This window comes from Dermatophagoides pteronyssinus, unplaced genomic scaffold (genome assembly GCF_027571235.1).
Source record: "Dermatophagoides pteronyssinus isolate colony J.1.1.1.1 unplaced genomic scaffold, Derpt_VIB-CSIC_2022.12 sq0007, whole genome shotgun sequence".
NCBI lineage: Eukaryota > Metazoa > Arthropoda > Arachnida > Sarcoptiformes > Pyroglyphidae > Dermatophagoides > Dermatophagoides pteronyssinus.
Genome location: NW_027461531.1, coordinates 1,654,872 through 1,668,604, shown reverse-complemented (window position 1 = coordinate 1,668,604; position 13,733 = coordinate 1,654,872). Strand labels below are relative to the sequence as shown.

The 13,733-nt window shown below is 29.6% G+C and overlaps 2 protein-coding genes and 1 long non-coding RNA gene across 3 annotated transcripts in view; 2 read left to right on the top strand and 1 right to left on the bottom strand.

Moving 5' to 3' along the window:
- Positions 1 to 9,610, top strand: part of LOC113796049 (cell adhesion molecule Dscam1-like) — a 45,318-nt gene extending 35,708 nt beyond the window's left edge. Inside the window, exons 6-17 of the mRNA XM_027346294.2 lie at positions 76 to 510; positions 603 to 913; positions 1,005 to 1,425; positions 1,589 to 2,061; positions 2,133 to 2,970; positions 3,580 to 3,723; positions 4,652 to 5,449; positions 5,524 to 5,988; positions 7,727 to 8,299; positions 8,366 to 9,156; positions 9,221 to 9,321; positions 9,387 to 9,610. Of these exons, the coding sequence (XP_027202095.2) occupies positions 76 to 510; positions 603 to 913; positions 1,005 to 1,425; positions 1,589 to 2,061; positions 2,133 to 2,970; positions 3,580 to 3,723; positions 4,652 to 5,449; positions 5,524 to 5,988; positions 7,727 to 8,299; positions 8,366 to 9,156; positions 9,221 to 9,321; positions 9,387 to 9,435 (5,399 nt within the window). The 3' untranslated portion in view covers positions 9,436 to 9,610. The remainder of the gene's footprint in view (positions 1 to 75; positions 511 to 602; positions 914 to 1,004; positions 1,426 to 1,588; positions 2,062 to 2,132; positions 2,971 to 3,579; positions 3,724 to 4,651; positions 5,450 to 5,523; positions 5,989 to 7,726; positions 8,300 to 8,365; positions 9,157 to 9,220; positions 9,322 to 9,386) is intronic.
- On the bottom strand, positions 5,468 to 6,212 carry LOC142645176 (uncharacterized). Its single transcript, XR_012846340.1, has 2 exons — positions 6,125 to 6,212; positions 5,468 to 6,009 (listed from the first exon to the last, which is right to left on the bottom strand). It is a non-coding gene; the product is annotated as an uncharacterized LOC142645176 (long non-coding RNA).
- A 178-nt stretch (positions 9,611 to 9,788) lies between the features above and the next one.
- On the top strand, positions 9,789 to 12,932 carry LOC113796050 (fatty acyl-CoA reductase 1-like). Its single transcript, XM_075820809.1, has 2 exons — positions 9,789 to 11,497; positions 11,565 to 12,932. Exon 1 carries the CDS (start codon positions 9,916 to 9,918, stop codon positions 11,476 to 11,478), a length of 1,563 nt encoding a protein of 520 aa, XP_075676924.1. The 5' UTR covers positions 9,789 to 9,915; the 3' UTR covers positions 11,479 to 11,497; positions 11,565 to 12,932.
- The last annotated feature ends 801 nt before the right edge of the window (positions 12,933 to 13,733 follow it).

Below are 13,733 nucleotides of genomic sequence, written 5' to 3'. Positions count from 1 at the left end.
TAATTTCTAATTATATTCCTAAATTGATCTAATTAATCGTTTTGATTGACATATTGATCATTTTTTCTTGTATAGGTTTCTTACAAGTTTCACTTCATACAACATCTTCGATTCCATTTCCCGGACAAGATGTCACATTAAGCTGTAATCTGACAGCTGTATCATCATTATTTTCTAATGTTCAATCGAGTGCCTTTTCTAGTTCAAATATATTTGCTACTGAACAAAATTCAAATCAAAATAATCATCATTTTCATGATCAACAACGACAACAGGAGAAACGTTTTCGAGAATTAATTAGCTCACATTTTATGCTCAACATTAATTGGTATCATAATGGACAAATGATCAATTATGATCATCGTAAAAGACGTTCAGCTGAAGAACTTTTACTAATCAGAGATTTCCGTGGACCAGAAGATAACGGTGTATATCAATGTTCAATACGATTGACTGCTCCGGATTATGATGATGAATCCTTTATGGCTGCCATTCACATCAATTCTATTGGTTAGTATCTGAAAAAATAAACTTAAAAAATCAAATCAATTAGTAAATAAATCACAATTCTAATAAGTAAACGTTATTTATATATTCTATAGAAAAACCACCAGAGTTTGTCGATATTTTTACGGATCAAATAAAACAGATTGATGGTCCGAAACGTGATTTTCTTTCATTGAAATGCTCCGCTTACGGAATACCAGTGCCAAAAATTAGTTGGTTTCTCGATGGCATAGAAATTTATTCCAATGGTCACGTTCGAATTGAAACTTTCACTGAATCATACAATGGTATGGCTCATTCTCAATCATCATCTTCTTCCTCCACATCATCATCAGCATCCTCATCGGTAGCATCACGATCTATGCTTTCTGTATCCTATCTTAACATAAGTTCCTTACATTCTAATGTAAGTTGTAGAAAAAAGTATATTCATTTGATGGAAATTCTAAATCCTTTCCTTTGTCACTATCAAAAAAACTATTACTTTCATTCAATAGGACGTTGGAATATATGAATGTAATGCTGATAATTATTTAGCCACCATATCACATAGAGCACGAATCAATCAAATGGGCTCACCTTTCATAAAACCATTGAGTAATCAAACTGCAGTACTTGGCAAACCCTACACTATTAATTGCACGTACGGTGGATATCCGTTAGAAGAGGTTTATTTTGTTAAAGGGAGAATTGATAATAATAATGATGGTAGTGGAAAATCATCGTCTACCGGTAGTTTATCATCCAGTAGTAATGGTGGATTAAAACGAATGCCATTTGATGAACGACATTTAGTTCCAATGCTTGGTTCAATTACAATAACTGTAGTGGAAAAAAGTGATCAAGATTATTATCGTTGTGTGGTTGTGACCAGTAATGGACAAAAAGCTGAACAAGAATTTTATTTTCATGTTGCTGGTAAGTTTAGAATTGTGGATACAGTAAAAACCAAATTTTTCAATAGAAAAGAACTTAAACCCTTGTTAAATCTTCCGCCCATTTACTCATAATTATGATTGGTATATGAATAGAATGCTGAAATAGTAATCACTCATCTTTTCATCATATATTTGTTTTTTAGTTGCTCCGGTCATCAGTCCAATTGTATTTTCGGATAATTTTGAAGAAGGGAAACGTGGATCAGCTGTCTGTACAGTAACTTCTGGTGATCCTCCTATACAGATCTCATGGTTCAAAGATGGAATACCATTAGAATCGATAAAAACAACAAGTTCATCAACGCATGTTCGACCAACTAAATCTCATCATTATGCTCATCATTTAAATCAGATTCAAATTGTACCGATAAATGAATTTATGTCATCATTGATAATTGCCAATATTTCTCGTCATCATCAAGGCACTTATACTTGTGTGGCTTCATCACCGATTGCAACGACAAGTGTATCAGAATTTTTGTCAGTAAAAGCAATTCCACAATGGTTATTGAAACCGGTAGATCAAAATTCTGTTTCGGGTGAATCACTAACACTTGATTGCCAAACTTCAGGTCAGCCACCTCCTGTAATTCGTTGGAAATTTCTAAAAAATGAGGTAAAAATGAAAAAAAAATTAGAATATGTTGTTGAAAATTATATGACTAAATAAATGAATTTGAATTTTAGCCTTATCGAAATGAACCAATTCCTATATTGAGTAGCCAACAGATTCATGTATTGGAAAATGGTTCCTTATTTTTACGAGCTTTAGAACCAAAACATTCAGGAATTTATATCTGTGATGCATCAAATGAAGTTAGCAAACATCCGATCGAATCTCGTGCCTATGTAACTGTCAGCAGTTTGCCAAAAGTATCCATACAGAATACACTGGGTAATGCAGCCGCATCATTGCCAAATTTAATTTCAAAAGGGTCAAATTCACTATATCGTGGCTTCACAATGGATCGATTAGTTTTACGTAAAGGATCGCAAACACAGTTGATGTGTTCAGTGATTGGTCTTGAACAACCAATGGTTGCCGAATGGTTACGGCCTAACGGCGAAACAAGTGATGAATGGAATGAAAAATCCAAAACAAAAACTTATCTTGATTCATCGCGTATAGTATTACGAGAGGAAAGTAAAATGAATGAAAAACGAGCTTATCTATACATTAGCCATGTTGGTCGTATGGATACGGGCATATATTGTTGTATGGGTATCAATACCAATGGTTTTACAGTTTCATTCATCGAGCTTCTAGTTCAAGAACCACCAGATATGCCTGTCAATTTTCGTGCACAAGAAATCAATAGCCGTTCGATTACATTGAATTGGTCGATCAGTTTTGGTGGCAATTCTCCAATCACTTCCTATGTGGTTGAATATCGACCAACAACAACGTTTGACAATGCAAATACAAATCATAATCATAATCATAATAATGATAATAATAATAATAACAATATCAAGAATAATAAGAATGGACAACAACCGGATAGCAACGATATTGAAACGAAAAGTAAGTGTCTCATTTTTTCCATTACATTCTTTTTTTATTATCAACAAAAAAAAGCGAAAAAAATGAAAGAAAGAAAAAGAAAAATCTAACTTATTTGAACCATCCATCAATAGAGTTACACTTTTACTCACTTCTTGTCCGATAACATTCATACATTCATTTAACCGAAAAGCTGTTTTTAATGAGCCAGATTTTGACTATTTTTTGAAAGATTATTTTGTTCTAAGTCAAATATGAATGTTATAGTATGATCTTTATTTGATTCTTCAATTGACTTGGATTAAGACCATTAGTAGAATTTATCAAATAGAAATGTAAAATGAAAATAAGATGTTTAAGATCCATCGTTTATGGTGGTCACACACAAGCACACTTATACTCTTGAATCTCTATGGACCTTGTAGGAATTTTTCTTGTACTGTAATGATAATGATGATGATTTCCAACACCAACAGCAATTGTGAACACACTAGAAAACAATTGAATTATTATTGCTTCGCAAATTCATTCATATACTAATCAATTATATGTTGCTATTCGATGATTTAACATGAACATCATTTATTTATTCAACTTATTTATTCTTTATTATTATTAAAATTGAAATAGTTCTAACAGCTAAATCATTGACAACGACCATTACAATCAATGCTCTAAATCCTTTAACGACATATGAATTTCGTGTTTGTGCAATCAATGAATTGGGTGCAAGTCCATTTTCAGATCCATTAATTATTACCACCGAAATGGAAGGTAAGTTATTAATTTATATTTTCTTGTTTCATTTAAATCAAGCAAAAAGAAAAAAATCTCCAATATTGAAAAAAAGCGCAGAATCGCGCAATTCGATTTTGATTAATCATCCCGAATCGATCCACTTTCATATTCCTTCTTTGTGTTCTTGTTTTCTTTCAAGAGTGAAGAGCTTACAAACTTGATAAGTGGCTCGTTATAATAAGAGTAATGATTATCTTTCATTCTATTTTCCGGTTTTTTTCTTCACTTGTTTCGAAAAGAAACGGAAAAAAATTCCACTCGAAAAGAATTTTATCGATTGATTTTTTTTATTCTATCATGAGGTCTCTGTGTATGTTTTTGCTAAGTTTATGTAATCAAATATGATATCGACTTATATAATTAGCTACTGCCACTACTATTATTCTGTGATAGAGTTCAAGAATGTAGTAAATTTAAGAATTTCATTGTATTATTACACACATCAAACAGATTTTTTTTCATTCATTGTCATTTATTTCATGGAGATCGAATCGATTGAGAAAATGTATTTAAATAATCGTTAACGTTGAAAACATTTTTTATCATTAAAAATAATATTAAACAACGATGATTATAATATTTGGAACCGAAAACTTTTCAAATTTACTTTTCATGAATGAATCAATGAATCATAGGAATTTTTCAAATCAAAAGTCCAAAAAATTAGTTAGTGTTAAAAAGTTTTTTTTGTAACTAAACATGTCGAGGTAAAGTTTTATTTTGTTAAAAAGATCAATTTGCCTACAAACGATAGCTCAAACCTATTCATTAAGTTTGATCCAATAGCTGTTGAGCTGTTTATATGCTAATTCTTAGTAGTATTTTTTTCTTTTAACGTTCACATTTGTTGGTAAATTTTCAAAATGGAATCGTTTTTTTCTCTTTTTTATTTTTATGAAACAAGCTCCTTCATTGATTCCACTCGATTTGCGAACATTGGTGCTTGGTTCTCGGTCGATCAAATTGATTTGGTCAATTGTACTATCAACGGAACCATCAATCGAACAGATCGATGGATTCTATATAGGATATCGACCTGTCGTTTCATCATCATCTACAAGTAACAGTGTTACAACAAACAATGTTGTACAATCAAGTGGATCAATCATCGATCCATCTACTGGTATCATGATGATGATTGGAGTCAATGCTGCTGTTGATGGTAGTATTGGTGTTGGACGAGGAACAATGATGGATCAATCAAATAATAGTGGTGATCAAAGTACAAACAATAAAAACAACAAGCCCGTTATAATTTCTAACAATGGTGCAGTCAATAGTAATCTAAATAATGGAAAAGTAATACCATATACGTTTAAAACTATGTATGAAGATCATTCAAAATTTGTATCATCATCCATGTTTTCAATGGCCATCAATAATAATGGTTCACAAAGTGTATTACAACGATCAAATAACAATATGACGACATTTTGTGAAATAATTCATACGTCATCAGAATCAGATAAAAAATCAAATAAATTTTATTCCAACAAACAACAACAATGGTCGACAATGACGACGCATCAAAAACCTAAATTCAGTGGATCAAAATCCCGTAATGAACAGATTCGTTGTGTATATGAATTTGTTGTTAATAATTTACAACGAAAAACACGATATGGATTTATTATTCAAGCATTTAATAGTAAAGGAACTGGCCCAGTCAGTGCTGAAGTTTATGCACAAACTTTGCTCAAAGGTAATTTCATTATATTAGTTATTATTAATTTCATTCATTTTTATTTGACTTTTTCTCTTTCAAAAAAAAACTAGATCCACCAGGTAAACCTTCAATAAAATTGACTAACGTAAGCTTATATGAGGCATCATTCATATGGTCATTATCACATATCAACCATGAAAATGAAATCGGCAATGAAATACTAAATGATTTTGATATGGAACAAAATTCGATCAATATTGAAGGCTATATTATTTCCTATCGTGCATTGATTAAACGTGTGACAACATTTTCCAGTTCATCATTAGACGAATCATTCGATCAAGCTGAATTCATCCATTCCGATTCTATTGATGATGATAGTGATGAGCAACAATTATTTGGTCGTAAATATCAAGCACATAATTGGGAGACAATATCCGTTTCGGAAAAAATTCTAGGATACACATTACGTAATCTTCGATGTGGTACGTTATATCAGGTTCGTGTGGAAGCATTCAACGAAATGGGCAGTGGTGAACCATCGGATGTATTGCAATTTTCTACACTTGGACAAGGTAAACAAGAATTCGTCATTCCTGTTATCAAATTAAAATGAAAAATAAAAATAATTTTTTCAAATTTTTTTGATTTTTTCACAAGAAAAAAAGATTGAACAAAAGGCTTAAAAGTTGATTAATTGTAAACACTTACAATGAATGGAAATTAAAAAAAAGTAGAATAAAATGAATGACAATGCCACTTGAATAGATGATTGAAAAGCGGATCAAATCGCACATTCACAATTCATCACTATAGATCGGATTAAATCAAATTAATCAAAATTTTGATTGAATTTTCCAGTCTTATCATCATTGTAGAAATATGCGCATATATAGATGCTTTTTACAAAAAAGATTTTTCATCATTTCTTTTTAGTTCAAAAAAAAAGAAAGCATATAAACGCATCAAACAATGTGTTATCGATTCTCATGATTCTTAATCCTATTTATAAATCAACTAGAAACTAGGTTCATTCTGATTAGATTCTTTCTCCCAGTTTCCAATCAGACAGTATGAAGACAATAAAAAAACAAATTATCTATCCAATTTTTTTTTGTATTCACTAAACAAAAAACTCGTCATTGAACAATTTTGATCGATTTTTTCTTGCTTATGCTTTTGTTGTTGTTGTTATAATGACCATCATAGGTGAAGATTTTTGATTCAGTATATTTGATGCATTTATTTTGACAATCAATTCATCATTTTTATTCATGATCGTTTTTTTACACACGCGATAACTATGTTAGAAATGTTGATTCTTTTCGAAGAAATGATTTTATGTATGAATCAAATGCAAGAATCAAAAATATGAAAAAAAACTGGAACAATCGCGATTATGTAGATAGAATTTTTTCATTTTTTTCCTGATTTGATTGGAATTTTGTTTTCTTCACCGCTATTGAAAATAATATTTTAGGAAAAATGATGTGAGAAATTTTGTTGTTTTTTTCGAGCTGAGCTGGGCAATTTTATTTCCATTTTATCTGTGTGATGAAATCAGTAAAATTTCAGAAACATTATTGACAGAATATAATAGTGGAAAAGAAAAAAATTGGTTTTTGTAATTTTTTGTTGTTTTTGATTTTATTGGATCATTTGATCGACTTTGATTTGATACGAATTTTTTTTAGTCGAGGTTAGAATGATAATTTGTTGAACGAAACGAAATTATCTATTCTTTTTTTAAAGATTTTTTTCATTGTTCCAGGAATATTTGTCAAAATTTTCGACACACATTGAATGAAACAAGCCAAAAACAAAAATATTGTTGTTACACATTGTGATCTTGTTATTTCAAAAATAGATTTCGATAAATTCCATTTTGTTTTTTGTTTCTTAAGAAGTGTAAATTAGATTTTTGTTTTTTTTCAGCAAAGTTTTTATTCTATGTTGAGATTTACGATAGAAATCAAATGGAAGCATCGAACCCATAGCATTGAATTACTTGGTCATCGCATAGCAATAGTAAAGACAACCAATTTCACTGAAGCTTGAACTTATTCATAGCGGAATAATAAAATATAAAAAAATATATTTTTCTATGCACTTAACTCAATAAAACAAATCATGACGCCTTTCAAATCGTAATGATGATGTTTTCACGCAAACAAATAGACAACACAACGAATATAGACTCTAAATGGCAAAAAGAAATTGATGAATCTTGACAGTTGACATTAAATTTAATTTATAATCTAATTTTGTCTTATTTTATTCCTCATTTTTTTTGTTTGAAAATGGCTAATGTAGCACCAGCAGTTCCAAATAGCAACGCATTTATCATATCCAATATAACTTCGGTTATGTTAGATTTGGATCGTTGGAATAATGGCCTTTGTCCCATAATTAACTTTGCATTACGTTATCGGATAAAAGATTCGAAATTTTTGTCATCATCAAACATCGACAATGATAATTCACGTAATACGAACAACAACAACAACAACAATAACAATTGGATAACAGTTTCAAGCTATTTAAAACCAGAATATGGTGCAATGTATATTATTCGTGAATTGATGCCAGGTACTTGGTATGAATTAAGTATAATCGCTACTAATGATGCTGGAGAAACTGAATCCCGTTATCTATTTGCAACATTAACATTGGATGGTGCAACTGTCGAACCATTATATGCATCTGATTATAATCGTAGACATTTGGGCGTTATTGGTGGCGTTAGTCAAACGGATAGTATATTTGAAGATCCAATGATATTGATACCAGCTACTTGTGCCATACTCGTATTGTTGGTTATTGGTGCTGCAACCATTTTCATATTTATAACACGAAGTAAAGAAGCATTATCGCGAACTGAACATTGTAATTGTTTTAATTAACATTTTTATAAAATCTAATTAATAATCATATTTTTTTCTTTTTATTTAGTTTGTCGACATCGAGAAAATAGCCGAACTGACCAATTATCATTGAACTTATTTGCGAAAAATTATTCCAAATCTGATTTGATACGTTCATATAACGAAGGTGGAAATAGTGGCAATTGTGGTGATCCACATAAATTAACTCAAATAGAAACGCTAAATTGTGGACAATCAACGGAAATGATCAATGGTGGACCAATGATGAATATGACATCACAATATGTTGAGGGACCAACTTCGTTGACATATACCACCAGTGATTGTGATCCAAGTAGTTTGCCACCAATTATGGATAATGTTGGTACACCATCAAATAGAATCGGTAAACTTGGCAATAATAGTAAGCCTATGGTCGAATCATTTTATTCAACACCATGTATTGCTACACAATCGAATTCAATGTTGAACACACAAACCCAACAACCTTTGCAATCAGCACAATTAACCAATTATTGTACACAAACATTGAACAAACCGAAATCTGCACAAATTTCAAATGAATTTCATCATCCTCATCATATACATCATAATCATGGTGAATCGGTAATTATCTATGATTGTGATCCGAATAAACAAACGTCACAGTCGATTCAACAACAACAACAGCAACAACATCCTTATTATACACATTCACAATTTCTTAATCAATGTCCTTTAAATTCGAATGACACAACTACGACCAGTACTGCGTTACAACAATTATCAAAGAAAAAATCAGACAAAGATCATATCTACGAACTTCCAAAACAGCAACAACAACAACAATCAAATTCATCAACTAAGATTGAACAAAATGTAAATGTTCATTAAATTCTGGAATTTTCCCCTTTTTCTCATTAATCATTATTTATCCTATTAGGATGCGAATTTGGTTATGATGATGATGCAACAACAACAACAACAATCGTCGATGGGAACAATAAATTGTAATCAGACATTACAAAGCCCTCATCGAATAAGGTGACATTTGAATTGAATTGATGAATTGATTTTAATTGTTTTTTTTCCTCAATATTTTTTTTTAGAACCGATCAAACAGGAAACTTACGAAGTTTTCATCAAGCAAATTTTTGAATTTGATGAAAATTCGCAAAACGTCGGTGATAATTCTGAGAATAAAATTAATGTTTTTCCTCGATTATGATTGAACTTATATTTCCTTTTGATTAATTCTGGGAAAATTCTGTCATTATTATTTTGTGATCATTATAATTTTACACACATATACAACAATTCATTGTGCCTTCAATTGCATTTATTAAGTGCAAAACATTATCTATTATTGTTTGTTTGAATTTTTTCCTTTTTGAATGAATTTATCGAAAATGATTATTAATATAATAAAGTAGCGAATGTAATTTTAATTGAATATAAATAAAAAAATCTGTGAATTTCTAGAGTTGATATGCAATACTTATACATGTAATGAACAAATGAATTTTATTGAAAACAAATTGATGTATGAGATAAATCTATTTAAACGAATCCTTTTCAAGTGATTATCATGATCATTTCATTTTACTTTTCTCTTGTTTTTTTTGCTAATTCTCAAATATGACAAAGTTATCGGTTAAAGATTTTTACCAGAACAAAACATTATTAGTGACTGGTATCACCGGTTTTGTTGGAAAAGTTTTATTAGCGAAATTGCTTCAAAAATTTTCTAAATCATTAAAATGTATCTATGTATTGGTACGAGAAAAGAAATCTCAAACAGCTGAACAACGATTGACTCAATTATTTCTTCAATCACCAGTATTTGAACGGCATAAAGACAATATCAAACTCGTCCATGCAATCAATGGTGATATCACTGCCAAAGATATGGCAATATCCGAACATGATCGTCATAAATTGATCGAAGAAGTAAATGTCGTAATTCATTGTGCTGCAACTGTCAATTTTACTGGAATTTTTGAAAAATTTATCCAACAAAATATTGATGGTACAGATTCATTGTTGCGATTGTGTGAGAAAATGAATCATCTTGAATCGATTGTTTACGTTTCAACAGCTTATGGTAATTGTCATTTAAAGGAAATTGAAGAGAAAATTTATCCGGTAATTCCAGGCGAAAATTTCGATTCATATCTCGAATATTTGAAACAAAATTACAGCAATTTCAATTTCAAAAAAGGTCATCATGCATTACTTGGTCGACCCAATCCTTATACATTATCGAAATCAATTACTGAATGGATGATACAAGAACGATATAGTTCACTTCCTGTGATAATTTGTCGTCCTTCAATAGTGAGCAATTCATTCGAAGAACCTATACCAGGTTGGTGTGATTCAGTAGCTGGTTGTTCCGGTGCAGCTATTATGACTGCACTTGGCATAGCACGTTCAATTATATTCGATGAAAATTGCAAAGCCGACATAATACCGGTGGATATGGTGGTCAATTCATTGATAATTGCAGGAGCATATCGAGCATCCCCATTGTTCAGTGAAGATAAGCAAGTCATTCATGTTACTTTGGGACAAAATCAACTCACATGGGGTGAATTTTTTCGAATTACAATTAATTTTTCCGATACTTTACCACCAATGAAGTTGATTCGGCCAATCAAAATGAGAAGCAATAAACATCAATCACTTATGGATCGTATCAATTATAGATTTACAATGATTTTTTCACATTATTTGTTTGCATATGTTATTGATTGTATCTGCATTGTTGTCGGCCAAAAACCATTTATGATCAAATTGATCAAACGATTGAATGATAGTTCTCATGTTTTAAAACCATTTTCTTGTAATGAATGGAATTTTCGATACGAAAATCTCAAATTTATTACCAATCTCTTGGATAAATGTGAACGTGATGATTTTTGTACTGATACTAGTATCATTCATTGGCATCCATATTTATATAATTTTATTCTAGGTTGTCGAAGATATATACTGAATGATCCAGATTCAACACTACAATTGGCCATAAATCGTCAACATCGGATTAAGTTTCTGCTAATTATTATGAAGATAATTATTGCCTTGCTTTGTTATTGGCTAATACGATCGTCGATTCATTCGGATATTTTTGATTTTTGGCTTGTCGATACATCAATTTCCATTGCTATCAGCTTATATTTCTCCAATTTTTATGATTAATTCAAAATTCAAATAATGAGTAATTAGATTTATTTCATACAATAATAAAAAATAATAAAATTAATATTTTGAATTTTGTTCTTTAGAATCATTAAATCATGGAATTTTCATTTAATTTATTTGTGAGTCAATAGATGGCGGACTCTATTCAATATTTTAATGGATATTTATTTTGTTTCATCAACGTTGTGTGAAATTTTGTCTGTTTGTTTCGGATTAGCGAAAACGAATTAATATCGAATGTTTTGTTTCGAACACATAATAATTCATTTTTTTTCTACATTTATCCTCAACACAAAATTATTATTATTTTAGATATTCAGATTTTGACAGTTTAATCCTCGAAGTAAAAAGTGATTAGTAATTATAAATGATAAAATCCAAATCCTCCTCAAATTATGAATCTCTCCTAAATTCACAATAAACATTGATCGATCAAGATTGATGGATCACAACAACAACAAACTGTACACGATAATGTTTTTTCGTTTCAAAAAAAAAAAAAATATCTTCAAGCAATGAAAATCTATTATTCATCATCATGGCTACTGTTTTATGCAAAACGGATATAGATTTTTTTTAGAAAGATAGAGAATTTTTTTTTCTTTATTTGTTGGTCCATATCCATCAACATTATGGTGATGATCATTCATCTTGCCAATGTTTTGGTGTTTGTATATTTGATAAATAAAATAACATTGAAATCCATCATTCATCACACATTGTTAACAATCACAAATAATTTTGCTACTAAATAAAAACAATTTTTTGTTCTGTTTTGCATATTATTACGTATTGATGATGATGATAATAATACTATATTACTATTTAATTCTATTTGATCTACAAAATCATATCACACAAAATACATTTTCTTTTGATACACACATTGATGCAGACAAACCCTTCATTCACCATTCATTCATCATCATCAATCAATCCTGAATACTATCTATATTCACTACATTATTATTATTATTATATGGAATTCAAAAACAAAAAAACATTTCAAAATGTTTGACATGTTAAAATTATCATTATTATTATTATTATTTTATGAATGTTCGAATCGATTTGAGAAAAAAAATATGTAATAACTTGTTATTATCATCATCATTGTAAACTGATATTAATATTAATGATAATTATAATCAATCCAATTGGTAATCGAATATTAATTGACCGATCAAAGAATAGTAATAATAGATGTATTCAATATGGCCAATGTCAATGGACGTAAATTTATTTATGCATTTTTTTTTGTTGTTGTTAGATCTATCATTTTCTATCGTTCATATTCCTTTATTATATGATCATTAATATCCACCCATTTGATTATAATCATTCATTTTTTTTAGTCTCATTATTGTTGGATCACATAAAATTATCAATTTTTGTTGTTGTTGTTTGCTGAATTTTTTCAAATAAACTAAAAATGTTATGATAAAAATTTATTTAATTGTATTTCCGTGAAACTCGATGATATTTATCCTTGATATTTTTGGCTAAAAAAAATCGATGTTTATGATAATGTTATAGACCACGATTTAAAAAAAACGCTTAAAATATTAATTGCCATTGAAATTTGATCATTTGTTTTTCCTCCACTTTTTTACGATGCACAAATCATATTCCATCGATTTTTTTCATCTTGCAATCAACGCACTGATCAACCACCATCATCGTCATGATGATGATAATGATCATCATCGATAATAATAATGATGTTCCAAATTAAAATCATGAAACTTAAAGATGATGATAATGATAAAATGTTAATCATGAAAAAAATGAAATGCCAAGCCGTATGGCCCATGTATCTGATTTGTATTATAAACATTTCTGATAATTGCCTGATGAAAATGATACCAATGATGATGATGATGAGAGAAATTATTTGAAAAAAATATTTGTCATTAAAAAATTGAACAGAAAAAACATCGTCATCATCATTTTTATCAAATTGATCTGATCTTTTTCAAGTGAAAAGAAACGAATTTTCTAAATTGAACTCTCTTCAAAATGATAACGGATTTCTTAGGTTTTTTTGACGATTATTCCTTTTAAAATTTGATTCATAAATAGCTTCATGATATTATTATGTGTATTTTGACATTTTGCATAGATGTAGGATGTTAAATAGAAAAAATGTAAAGTAGTAAAAAATAGTGAGAAATGGATTGGAAATTTATAATCAAGATCAATAATTTGGATTTTTTTAAATTTAATTGATCATTGGTGTTGAGGAAGTCTTT